The following is a 13530-nucleotide window of genomic DNA, read 5'->3' on the forward strand; positions in this document are numbered from 1 at the left end:
CAAAAAAATGCTTATTTGAGCCCTTTTTGGCCCCTTATTCCTAAAATATTGGCATCAAAACTCCCAAAATCAATCCCAACTTTTCTTTTGTGGTCATAAACCTTGTGTCAAAATTTCATAGATTTCTATTCACTTTTACTTAAGTTAGAGTACGAAAACTAAAAGTATTCGGACGAAGACGACGACGACGCAGACGACACCGCCAACGTGATAGCAATATACGATGAAAATGTTTCAAATTTTGCGGTCATATAAAAATTTACACAGAAAACACAAACTTTGCAAACTAGATTTTAAAGAGGTGAGCAGGGGTATGAATAAGTGCACTAAGCTCAGAGTTTTTCAAGTTTACAGATAGAAATCCAGTTCACCTGATCTTTGTATCAATAAAATGTCCAAATACACATGATAGAAATTTAATGGAGAATACACAAAAACATATAAATACAATTAAAAGCCTGTTCTTCTGTCATGATGGGTTATCAGATGAATTTGGTTTCTTTTTTGGGACTTCATATTTGACATCTAGACTATACATGGGATCACTTCTTAGGACATCTTTTCTTATCCGCAGTCCTGAAATAAAAGATAGTTATGTTATATCATGTCTGCTACAGCTTTGAATAAGACAGAAATGTAATCCAAGTGTAAAAATACAAAGTCTAACATAGGTAGACATGATTTTTGTGGAACCACATTACTCATTCCATACATGATCTTCAAACTGGTGATTTTCTAAAGGAAAATGTGACTTCACAAAGCAAATATCTTTATTTCTCTATGTTGTATGAAATGTTTCCCACCAAAAAATACCGAAGATCAACCAGAGCAGTTCATTCAGTAATTCAAAGTTGAAAACTCATCTAATCATTTGAAATAAAAGAGTCTCCACTGTTTCAAAGCTTAATACAATATCCTCACAAAGTCTGTTGTGTTGTTTTTAAAGTGTCATGATCTGAACCAGTGTTTACATTAATATCAAATGTTAAATATTAGGCTATACTAAGAGGCTATAGTTTCAAAATTAAATAAATGGGGAATGTGTTCATGGGACATAGATGATGCCCCATTGAATTTGTGTACAGACTACAAACATACATACAGACCAGATTAAAACTTAATGCCCTGTCCACTAGTGTGGGCAAAAAAAATAATAGCCAAAGAAGTGTGGTCATCTCTGAAAATATGTCAAATGAAAGCATAAAAGTATCACTATTTCAATGGTTATTTAGGTTTGGATACTATAACTGGAAAGTAAAATAACAGGGCTCGACATTACCGTTTGTCCGATTGTCCGGGACAAGTGGAAATAGGTGTCGGGCAAGTAGATTCATCTTACTACTTGTCCGATGGGACAAGTGAAAAAATCGATGTCAGATGTAAATAGATCAAATTCAAGACTTATACATTCCTAAAAATATGAATGATTGTTTTATTGATCATATAAAATGAAATAAATATTGATTGATTGAACCAGAGACATGTAATGAAACTTGTATAATATGTCTCTGATGTAACGTATTTGTACATGCTGGCAGCCATTGACCAGGGGAAATAAGTAAGGGGAAGTAACCCAATGTTAATGTTTCTTCTTAGTATAAGCCTCCTTGAATTAGGAGCACCTCCATATGCATGATATGGAGTTTTACCAAGTTTGTGTCATTTGATTTTGCTTTTAGGCATAACATTAAATTAAGAAAGGTTTTATTTAATAAGATCTATATGTTAAAATAATAAGTTAAGATGTAAAAATTAAATAAAATCTAAAAAGTCAGATTTTTTATTAAAATGTTTAATGTACTTTCTGATCATATATCATGTATATCAATGTATGTAAAAATCAAAATAAATTGTAAAATCTTGTTTGGCACCATCAATACATTAACAACGTTTATTTATAAAAAGGTGCCAGGTGACTAGACCACTTTCAAGTTCATCCGTCACCGGAAAAAACTCATCAATTATACGCGCCTTTATCATCGTCATTTGTGAGTTTAGGGGCGTCGTCACTTCCTTCCAATGTTGAGCAGGTGGTTGGAAAACTATAATTCTATATTGTACAAATTATTCGGCAAATTGAATTCTCAAAATTGACAATCAACACTGCTGTCATTAGGGAAATGTCAGTAAGTACCTACAGAGCAACCATTATTTCTAGTTTATCCTGCACAAAGACGATCACTAAGACGCTTGATGAACGTAAATAGGGCAGGGATAAAGGGGAGCCCCTCTATCTGGTAAATGACGTCATAAATGCGTGTATAATTGACGATTTTTTGCCGGTGACGGATGAACTCAAAAGTGGTCTATTTGGTTTAAACCATACCACTACTTCAGAATGAATATAGGTCCATGAATAGGAGAACCTAGTGGCATGGAAATAGATAGGACTTAATGATCGACACATGATAGTGACAATGTGTCAGAGAGCTTGCACATAAGCCTTCAGTCTGAAATAATAAAATGAATTTTGATGTGGTATTCATATAACATAATAGAATGCTCCCTTAATTGATCTTTATTAGGTACAAACATAGGACAAGTGTTATTATTGCCTATAGCATGTTTAATCAATATGGAGGAATTTCAATTAAAAATTCGGACAAGTGAGTTAAGAGTTCGGACAAGTTGATTTTCTTGCAACTTGTCCGAAGGGACAAGTTAAACAAAATGATAATGTAGAGGCCTGAATAATTAAATGATGAAATAGGTGTCAATAAAACAAACCAAAACTGATGTTTACAGCCATGGTTTAAATTCATATTAATTAACAGTAACTTCTAACAACAGCTACATATCTAAAGACAATTATCACTTCTTTTAACATAATTTTCAAGCAGTGAAAGGGAGGTAATCAAGTAATCAAATATATATATACTGATATATAACAGTATTCTTTAAATTTGAAGTGAAATTGGATTTCCTCCCTTACACTGCTTTTAAAATTTAAATTGTCTAAAAAAAAAACTTCATTCCCCTTTTTTTGCCCGTAATTGCTTAATGATTTGATCCATTATCCCCTTTAACCATCCCTTTGTAGTAACAAAAACTTGTGGTATAATTTTCAGAGAGATTTTTACACTCAAACACAAGTTATTGACTTGAAAACTACAAAAATGCTTATTTTGGGCCCTTTGTTTGCCCAACACTTTTGAAGCAAGAACCCCAGAACTCAATTCCAGCTTTCCTTTGTAGTAAGAAACCTTATAGTAAAATTTCAGAGAGATCCTTACACTTAAACACAAGTTATTGTCTGTAAATAAAATCATCATAAATACCAGGATTAAATTTTGAATATATGCTAGACGTATGTTTCATCTACAAAAGACTCATCAGTGACGCACGAATCCAAAAAAAGTTAAAAGGCCAAATAAAGTACAAAGTTGAACTGCATTGAGGACCAAAATTCAAAATTCATAAAGTTTTGCCAAATTCAGCTAAGGTAATCTATGCCTGAGATTTTCTGTAAACTAGAAAATGCTACCTTTTGGCCCCTTATTCCTAAATATTAACCACAAACTGACACCAAGCCTTCCCATCATTATATGGAACCTTGTGGTACAATGTCCGAGAGATCCATTCAGTTCATCATAAGTTATTGTCCCGTAACTTCAAAAATGCTTGTTTTTGGCCCCTTTTTGGCCTTTAATTCATAGACTGTTTGCCCCATAACCCTTAAAATATATCCCAATCTTCTACTTCATGATATGAACATTGTGGTACAATTTCAGAGTAATTGAAATACTTATACACAACTTATTGTCATGAAACTAGATAAATAGATATAGGAAGATGTGGTGTGAGTGCCAATGTATGTTTTTGGTCCTTTGGGTCCCTAATTCCTAAACCACAACCATCCTCTTGTGGTTATAAACATTGTGTTAAAATTTTATTCATTTCTTTTCTATTTACTAATAGTTATTATCCGGAAACCATCCGTCTTCGGACAACATACTAATAAACGACAGCAAAATTAATCATTAATCAATATTGCCATTATTTTTAAAATGATATTGATTCCCTTTTTTTAAAACCAAAATGTGTAACTTGTAATTTTGTTTTGAATATTTGGTATATATTGCCTGTATTTAAGAAAATAAATGATTTATTTATGAAAGAATAGATTTTATAGCTGTATTCTTATATAATTATAAGCATTTCATCTAAAATCCAATCATTTATAAATTAATTTACCATATATTTCAGTATAGACAGATTTTAATTGACAATTAACCTCATTCATGTCATTTGAGAGGTCTGAAAAATATGGCATATTTTTGAATATTTTAACTGTTCACTTAGGAATAAATCCTTGGGGATGGGATTACATGTATTTGTAACATAAAGAAGGATTATGAGTTCCATGTCACAAAACATGTATAATCTAATTTAATACTATTTACTTAAAGCTTTGTCTTCTTCACGAACAATTCCTTGGACTACATTCCTCCTCAGGATGTCTTCAGAATCTTCTGCTATTTGTATTAACTAAAATATTAATAAGAATAAGGTGTCAAATTTTCTTTTTATTTCTGCAAGAAAGTGGGTTGACATACCAAAAGGGAAATTAAACACAAGTAGTATTAAGACAGATGACCCACATAGAGACTAAAATTCCACAAAAATCTACAACTAGACTGAACAGTATTCTTTAAATGAATTTGATTACCTCCCTTATACTGCTTTTAAATTGTCTACATTGTCCTTTAACCAGAAAAAAACCATTGTTCCTCCCCTTTTTTTGCCACTAATTGCTAAAGTTGAGCCATAACCATCTCTTTGTAGTTTGGTAACTTGTTGTATAATTTCAGAGAGATTTATACACTTAAACACAAGTTATTGACTGGAAACTACAACCAGATGCTCCGCAGGGCGTAGCTTTATACGACCGCAGAGGTTGAACCCTGAACGGTTGGGGCAAGTATGGACACAACATTCAAGCTGGATTCAGCTCTAAATTTGGATTGTGATTAAATAGTTGACACAGCATAGGTTTCTGACACAGAATGAATGTGTTCTAATGAACTTAAAATTTTTGTTTTCTCTTAGAGCAATTCTCTATGCTGTTGAATATTAATCCTCTCAAAAAAATGTTTGAAAAATTTTCTTTTTATTTATGAAATTTCAAATGAGAAAAATTGAACCCAATTTTTTAATCACATCCCCCTTTCCCTTATTCCAAAACTAATCTCAATTAAAATATTCTAATGGAGTTTGCAACAATAACTACTCATTTAAATACATCATAAGATATTAAGATGTAAAAAAACTGCTTGTTATCACTGAATGGTAAAGATTATTTAAATTTATCAGTTGGTAGTAAAAAGTGAATATACATTGTATATTGTATATAACAAAGATTTAAGTTGATTCTGGACAAAGAAAGATAACTCCAATTAAAAAAAATTCTTGCAATAAGATATTTCTTGCTTACTATTCTGGACAAAGAAAGATAACCCTAATTAAAAAAAAAATTAGCTATTTCACAATTTTGTGAAATTAGATATTTCTTGCCATTGCACAATACTGTGCAATTGAAAAGACTTGCTATTGCACAATACTTAATATAATAATTTTAGATTCTGATTTGGACCAACTTGAAAACTGGGCCCATAATAAAAAATCTAAGTACATGTTAAGATTCAGCATATCAAAGAGGCCCAAGAATTTAATTTTTGTTAAAATCAAACTTAGTTTCATTTTGGACCCTTTGGACCTTCATGTAGGCCAATTTGAAAACGGGACCAAAAATGAAGAATCTACATACACAGTTAGATTTGGCATATCAAAGAACCCCATTTATTCAATTTTATATGAAATCAAATAAAGTTTAATTTTGGACCCAGATTTGGACCAACTTGAAAACTGGGCCAATAATCAAGAATCTAAGTACATTTTTAGATTCAACATATCAAAGAACCCAACCGATTCATTTTTTGTCAAAATCAAACTAAGTTTAATTTTGGACCCTTTGGACCTTAATGTGTAGACCAATTTGAAAACATGATCAAAAGTTAAGAATCTACAAACACAGTTAGATTCGGCATATCAAAGAACCCCAATTATTCAATTTTGATGAAATCAAACAAAGTTTAATTTTGGACCCTTTGGGCCCCTTTTTCCTAAACTGTTGGGACCAAAACTCCTAAAATCAATACCAACCTTCCTTTTATGGTCATAAACCTTGTGTTTAAATTTCATAGATTTCTATTTACTTATACTAACGTTATGGTGCGAAAACCAAGAAAAATGCTTATTTGGGTCCCTTTTTGGCCCCTAATTCCTAAACTGTTGGGACCTAAACTCCCAAAATCAATACCAACCTTCCTTTTATGGTAACAAACCTTGTGTTTAAATTTCATAGATTTCTATTTACTTAGACAAACGTTATGGTGCGAAAACCAAGAATTATGCTTATTTGGGCCCTTTTTGGCCCCTAATTCCTAAAATGTTGGGACAAAAACTCCCAAAATCAATACCAACCTTCCTTTTATGGTCATAAACCTTGTGTCAAAATTTCATATATTTCTATTAACTTAAACTAAAGTTATAGTGCGAAAACCAAGAAAATGCTTATTTGGGCCCTTTTTGGCCCCTAATTCCTAAAATGTTGGGACCAAAACTCCCAAAATCAATACCAACCTTCCTTTTATGGTCATAAACCTTGTGTTAAAATCTCATAGATTTCTATTAACTTTTACTAAAGTTAGAGTGCGAAAACTAAAAGTATTCGGACGACGACGACGACGCAGACGACGACGCCAATTGATAGCAATATACGACCAAAATTTTTTTCAAAATTTGCGGTCGTATAAAAATGCTTATTTGGGCCCCTTTTTTTACCCCTAATTCCTAAAACTTTGGGACCATAACCCTCAATTTTTCTTTTGTGGTTATAAACATTGTGGCCTTAAAATTTCATTGATTTCTATTCACCTATACTTAAGTTATTATCCGGAAAACATCTGTCTTCAAACGATGCTGACTACGACGACCTGATACCAATAAACAACCATTTTTTATTTAACAACCTACTAATTTATAACAACTTTATCTGTGAAAAACAAATACCATGGAATAAGTTTGTCATAAAGAACAAGATTAGACATATATTTCTGAAACCATGAGACAAAGTAGCTATATATTTTATAACTGGTATATTTATAAACATGATAAATGGTGAAAAAAAATTAACAGAAACTAACCTCACTTATTTTTTCTGTGTCTTTTTCATATTTGTTCTTCCTGAATTCTAAGTTAATTTTGTCTCTTGCAACTGTAAATAGAAGATATGAACTTTTAACATCATACTGTCAGCAGATTCATTTTATACCCTTCCATTCAAATAAAAGTCACATATAGTAGATATGAACTTAACATCATACTGTCAGCAGATATCATTCTATACCCTTCCATTCAAATAAAAGTCACATATAGTAGATATGAACTTAACATCATACTGTCTGGCAGCAGATTCATTTTATACCCTTCCATTCAAATAAAAGTCACATATATAGTAGATATGAACTTAACATCATACTGTCAGCAGATTTCATTCAATACCCTTCCATTCAAATAAAAGTCACATATAGTAGATATGAACTTAACATCATACTGTCAGCAGATTTCATTCAATACCCTTCCATTCAAATAAAAGTCACATATAGTAGATATGAACTTAACATCATACTGTCAGCAGATTTCATTCAATACCCTTCCATTCAAATAAAAGTCACATATAGTAGATATGAACTTAACATGTCATCATACTGTCAGCAGATTCATTCTATACCCTTCCATTCAAATAAAAGTCACATATAGTAGATATGAACTTAACATCATACTGTCAGCAGATTTCATTCAATACCCTTCCATTCAAATAAAAGTCACATATAGTAGATATGAACTTAACATCATACTGTCAGCAGATTTCATTCAATACCCTTCCATTCAAATAAAAGTCACATATAGTAGATATGAACTTAACATCATACTGTCAGCAGATTTCATTCAATACCCTTCCATTCAAATAAAAGTCACATATAGTAGATATGAACTTAACATCATACTGTCAGCAGATTCATTCTATACCCTTCCATTCAAATAAAAGTCACATATAGTAGATATGAACTTAACATGTCATTATACTGTCAGCAGATTCATTCTATACCCTTCCATTCAAATAAAAGTCACATATAGTAGATATGACCTTAACATCATACTGTCAGCAGATTCATTTTATACCCTTCCATTCAAATAAAAGTCACATATAGTAGATATGAACTTAACATCATACTGTCAGCAGATTTCATTCTATACCCTTCCATTCAAATAAAAGTCACATATAGTAGATATGAACTTAACATCATACTGTCAGCAAATTCATTTTATACCCTTCCATTCAAATAAAAGTCACATATAGTAGATATGAACTTAACATCATACTGTCAGCAGATTCATTTTATATCCTTCCATTCAAATAAAAGTCACATATAGCAGATATGAACTTAACATCATACTGTCAGCAGTTTCATTTTATACCCTTCCATTCAAATAAAAGTCACATATAGTAGATATAAATTTAACATCATACTGTCAGCAGATTTCATTCAATACCGTTTCATTCAAATAAAAGTCACATATAGTAGATATGAACTTAACATCATACTATACCCTTCCATTCTATACCCTTCCATTTTATACCCTTCCATTCTATACCCTTCCATTCTATACCATTCCATTCTATACCCTTCCATTCTATACCCTTCCATTTTATACCCTTCCATTCTATACCCTTCCGTTTTATACCCTTCCATTCTATACCCTTCCATTCTATACCCTTCCATTCTATACCCTTCTATTCTATACCCTTCCATTCTATACCCTTTCATTTTATACCCTTCCATTCTATACCCTTCCGTTTTATACCCTTCCATTCTATACCCTTCCATTCTATACCCTTCCATTCTATACCCTTCCATTCTATACCCTTCTATTCTATACCCTTCTATTCTATACCCTTCCATTCTATACCCTTCCATTTTATACCCTTCCATTCTATACCCTTCCATTTTATACCCTTCCATTCTATTCCCTTCCATTCTATTCCCTTCCATTCTATTCCCTTCCATTCTATACCCTTCCATTTAATACCCTTCCATTCTATACCCTTCCATTCAATACCCTTCCATTTTATACCCTTCCACTCTATACCCTTTCATCTATACCCTTCCATTCTATACCCTTTCATCTATACCCTTCCATGCTATACCCTTCCATTCTATACCCTTTCATCTGTACCCTTTCATTCTATACCCTTCCATTCTATATATATATACCCTTCCATTCAGATCAAATTCACCTGTTAATTTCAAACAAAAGTTCATGAATAAGCATGAATTAGCCTCGAGAAACAACATTCTAGGTAGCAAAATCACTTGACCATTTTATGGGAGACAAGCAGGTTTGAAGATGAACTTTTTTAATCTGTATGTTTTATCGATGATACAACATGCTTTTGTGTTGGTGGATCATTTGGATCTGTGGTTTAACAGCATAAAACATGTCGAATCAATATGTTCAAGCATGAAAAAAAGTGCTAAAAACTTTATTTGCATGAATTTTTTAAGTCATTTCAGTTGGGGCATTTAAATAAGTTACTTCACCTGCTAATGCTCTATCATCTTCCCTAAACACCTCTAACCGTGTCTTGTGTAATTTCTTGAAAGATGAAAGAACCTAAAATAAAATAACAATTAAAGATAATTTCCAAGACTTGTTCAAGATAACTCATGCATTATCAGTGGTCTTGCTGCATTGGAACTCCTAATTATCAGTTGGGCAAGTTGCTTGGTCTGCCAAGATTAAAGTTAATATCTGGTCCAAGACCACAATTGTCGTCCCTTGATTTTCGTTGTCCCTGAATGTAGTTCCTAGTGTGGACAGTGTGTTACTTGCCATTTTTTTTTAACCCCTTCCAAATGTATTTGTCCATGTTTTATGCCTCAAATAGCAAGTCAAGGGATGAAATGACACTGTCAAACAATTTGGGTCATGAAAGTAAGGCAGTGATTTGGTCCAGTAACTCCAGTTGAAAAAGGTTAAAAATTAGTACTTCAGTAGCCTTGAAGCTGTCAAAAGATTTCAAGACCCCCTTAACATTAAATTGTCCATATTTTGAGTTAGAGCTGATGAAGTTTTCTATAATTTTGATATAATTTGTCCCAAGAGTAGTACAACACACTGTAAACATTTTATTGAGAAAGCGCAGGTGGGATTTTTTTAATTTGCATTTATTGTCTAAAAGAAATGCACTACGAAATAATTGTGGTCTCAGAACTCTATTTTCAGTGGTGAGAATTAACTCAAATTGAGAAGCAAGAGTGTTGAAAGTGCGAGTAGGTGAGAGTAGTGGTAGTGGTAGTGGGGCTAGTTATCTATCTTTCAAAATGATAGTCTGGATTTTTTATCTAAAATTTATCAAATCTTTAACTCTTTTTAGTTTTGAATTGAACATTTTGATATATTTGAATAATTGCACAGTTAAACTTGCTGTTACTACCAATGTACCACTCCATGTATTAATACGGGACTAGTCAAAAAACCTCTAGCAATATAAGATTTTCAAATTGGTATTGTAAGTTTGAATAAGTTGAATCATCATGATCATATATATGCTACAAACATGACCAAACTTCTAAAAATCTTTGTTTAAATCCTATGAAATCACAGTATAAAAAAAGAAAATCATTCAGTTCCCTTTTTTTGCAAATTTAAATTTACACATACATAAATATTCATATAAACCATATGCTTCACAGACCCTGAATGGTTGGACCACAACATTCAAGCTGGATACAGCTCTGAATTGGGATTGTGATTAAATAGTTGACACAGCATAGGTTTCTGACACAGAATGAATGTGGTCTCATGAACTTAAAAAAATTATTTGCTTTTGAGCAATTCACTATGCTGTTGAATACTAATCCTCTCAACAAACAAAAATATTTTGATATAATTTGTCCCAAGAGTAGTACAACACACTGTAAACATTTTATTGAGAAAGCGCAGGTGAAAAAAAATTCTTTTTAATTTCTAAAATCTGAAATGAGAAAAATTGAACAACCATTCTGGACAAAGAAAGATAACTCCAATTTAGGATTTTATATTGGCAAATTTCCAATGGAATTTATTAATAATAAAGTTTTATGCAAATTTCCAATCTACATAATTTACTATTTGAATTATAGGCAGGACAGGAGTTTTGAATAAACAGTTTTGAGATTATCAACTTGGCAAAAAAACAAGGCAGGATGTCAATTTATGCTTCATCATTAAGCTCTGGATAATCTTTTGATATATTAAACTGTTTCTTCATGTTCTGTGAAACTTCCTTAAAATTTCACAAAGATTTGACAAAGTTATTGATATTTAAAAACATGTAAACCACATACTGAACCTATTTTTAACTGATGCAGCTGGCAAAATTTACTATTGCTAATATCCCTTTTGAGACATAAATCATGGGCTGGACAAAAATGCAAACCACATAAATTAACGAATTTCATCAGGGTTGCTAAACTTTTTAGTTCAATGTTGTAGTAGTTGCATTGGGCTAATATGATTTTTAAGTGACTACTGAACGTGTACATTGTGCAGCTAGCCTAGATGCTATCGTGATTAGAAATCTACGTAGCCCTATGCAGATTAATGTAGCAGCCACGATACATTTTTGAAGCAGAACACACACAGTAGATTCAGACTTTTAGTATCACAGAAAATGAATGAATGTGATTTTAATATATAAAAAATGTATATTTTGTCCCTTTTATTCGCTAACAATATTACAAGCATGATTGAAGAAAGAAGTACACTGCTGATGTGCATTTAACCACAGACTACTATAACACTTCTATAATAATGTGTTATACATGTAGTAGTCTCAGATTTAAACCAGTTTTTGTTTTTGTTTTGTTTTTTCCATCAAAATTTAAGTGTACACCCGGGCGTTTTGACGTAAACGTAGCTACGCGCCTGACTTTGTTTTGTTTTAAATGTAGTGTATTAATTCTATTTGGAGAGCTTAGATTATTTGTGAATTCTACTTTAAACAAAACTTTTGACTTTGACTTGTCTGCGTTACCTTGCTCCGAATTGACATTTTTTTGTGAAAACTCTAGAAGACTTCCAAAATGATTATTATTTTTATCTCTTTGGAGTTTTCCTTGTACAGGATTAAAACCGGAAGTAGTTCTATGGAAACAAACATCATGGAGGGAAACGTATGAAGCTGGATCAGTTTTCTATACAAAATCACGTTTATTTGTAGGTCTTATGAATTTCAGTTACTCCTAAAATCTAGTTAATACTGAAGACTTATTAATAAACGATGTGCAGTCATGGGACGAAAGTGAGCTTTCACTAAAAAAATGTCTTATCATTTCAATTCCGTAAAAGAGAGAGAGTAAAACCAAAAAGGCGTTTCCGTACATCACTTGTACAATTCCGTAAAACATATAAAACTGAATTACACATATATAAAACATATATATCTAAATATATAACACGATATTTTCAAAAAAATATTACCAAAATTTTTGTATGAGCGATTTTTATAAAATAGATACCAAAAGATGTATAAATGTCTGACGTTTGCAATTTTTACGATTTTTATTTGGTTAGAATAACACACTTTATCGCTATTTGCTGCCACAGCAGGAACATATATATTAACTTTAGATATACTGTTCCCAGGTACCGGTAAAATTTTGACGTCATAAAACAAAATATCTGATGTCACAATGGAAAAGTGATTGTTGTATGCTTCAAAAGGTCAAGCGGCTGGGTAGGCAGGCCCAGTAGGCAATAGCGATAAGGTGTATAGCAAACTTTTCAAGAAATGTTTTTCTTTGTGTTCATCTCGTACATTTATCAAAAACAATCTTTTGAAAAGGTGACGGTCTACAAGCATGAGCTTGAGACTTCTGTCTCAGAAGCTTACCTGATCTTACAATTGTCAAAATAGATGGTTCCTTGCATGACATATACATTTGTGTAAAGCAATACAATACATTGTATATTAATCATGCTAATAATTTTAATGAATAAATTAATTTCAAATGAAGTGGCTTGGTATGTAGAATATTTCTGCAAATTGTCCCCAATAACAGCAGAAAATTCAATATTTTTTTTTTTTATTTATTGTAATACTGAACTCAAAATCGTTTAAAAAAAAAGTCCTATCAGGAATGTCACGTTTTTGGACTTCCGGATCTGCGCAGAAATTTACTTCCTTTAGTGGTCTTGTTTGCATGAGACTTTGAATAAAATGTATATTTATCAGTCTAAGAAAGGAACTCAATAAAAATTAATTTTTAAAAATTGTTTGTTCTCTAATCATGCTAATGACATGTACAGCGTTTCTTTGTTTACATCTGAGACTACTATAACACATGTGTTATAGTAGTCTCAGTTTACATTGAATATGACTTCATAACATCACAACTAAATCCCTAACAACAGAACCAAAAT

At 31.9% G+C, this 13530-nt stretch overlaps 2 protein-coding genes across 3 annotated transcripts in view; one reads left to right on the top strand and one right to left on the bottom strand.

Annotated features, from left to right (window-relative positions):
* Positions 1-400: 400 nt before the first annotated feature.
* LOC134696427 (complex III assembly factor LYRM7-like) lies at positions 401-12237 on the bottom strand. Its single transcript, XM_063558230.1, has 5 exons — positions 12143-12237; positions 9666-9738; positions 7206-7276; positions 4404-4488; positions 401-576 (listed from the first exon to the last, which is right to left on the bottom strand). Exons 1-5 carry the CDS (start codon positions 12158-12160, stop codon positions 470-472), a joined length of 354 nt encoding a protein of 117 aa, XP_063414300.1. The 5' UTR covers positions 12161-12237; the 3' UTR covers positions 401-469.
* Positions 12218-13530, top strand: part of LOC134696426 (transmembrane protein 232-like) — a 38882-nt gene continuing 37569 nt past the window's right edge. For both annotated transcript variants that reach the window (XM_063558227.1, XM_063558229.1), the window contains exon 1: positions 12218-12324. The gene's annotated coding sequence lies outside the window, so the exon portion shown is untranslated. The remainder of the gene's footprint in view (positions 12325-13530) is intronic.

Source organism: Mytilus trossulus, chromosome 14 (genome assembly GCF_036588685.1).
Source record: "Mytilus trossulus isolate FHL-02 chromosome 14, PNRI_Mtr1.1.1.hap1, whole genome shotgun sequence".
Classification (NCBI taxonomy): Eukaryota; Metazoa; Mollusca; class Bivalvia; order Mytilida; family Mytilidae; genus Mytilus; species Mytilus trossulus.

Bases quoted from the DNA above. Each gene is read 5' to 3' on its own strand.
- LOC134696427 (XM_063558230.1), bottom strand. The intron at 7,277-9,665 runs GTGAAGTAACTT...TTCTATTTACAG, and splicing joins AGATGATAGAGCATTAGCAG to TTGCAAGAGACAAAATTAAC. The intron at 577-4,403 runs GTAAATAGTATT...CTTTTATTTCAG, and splicing joins TGAAGAAGACAAAGCTTTAA to GACTGCGGATAAGAAAAGAT.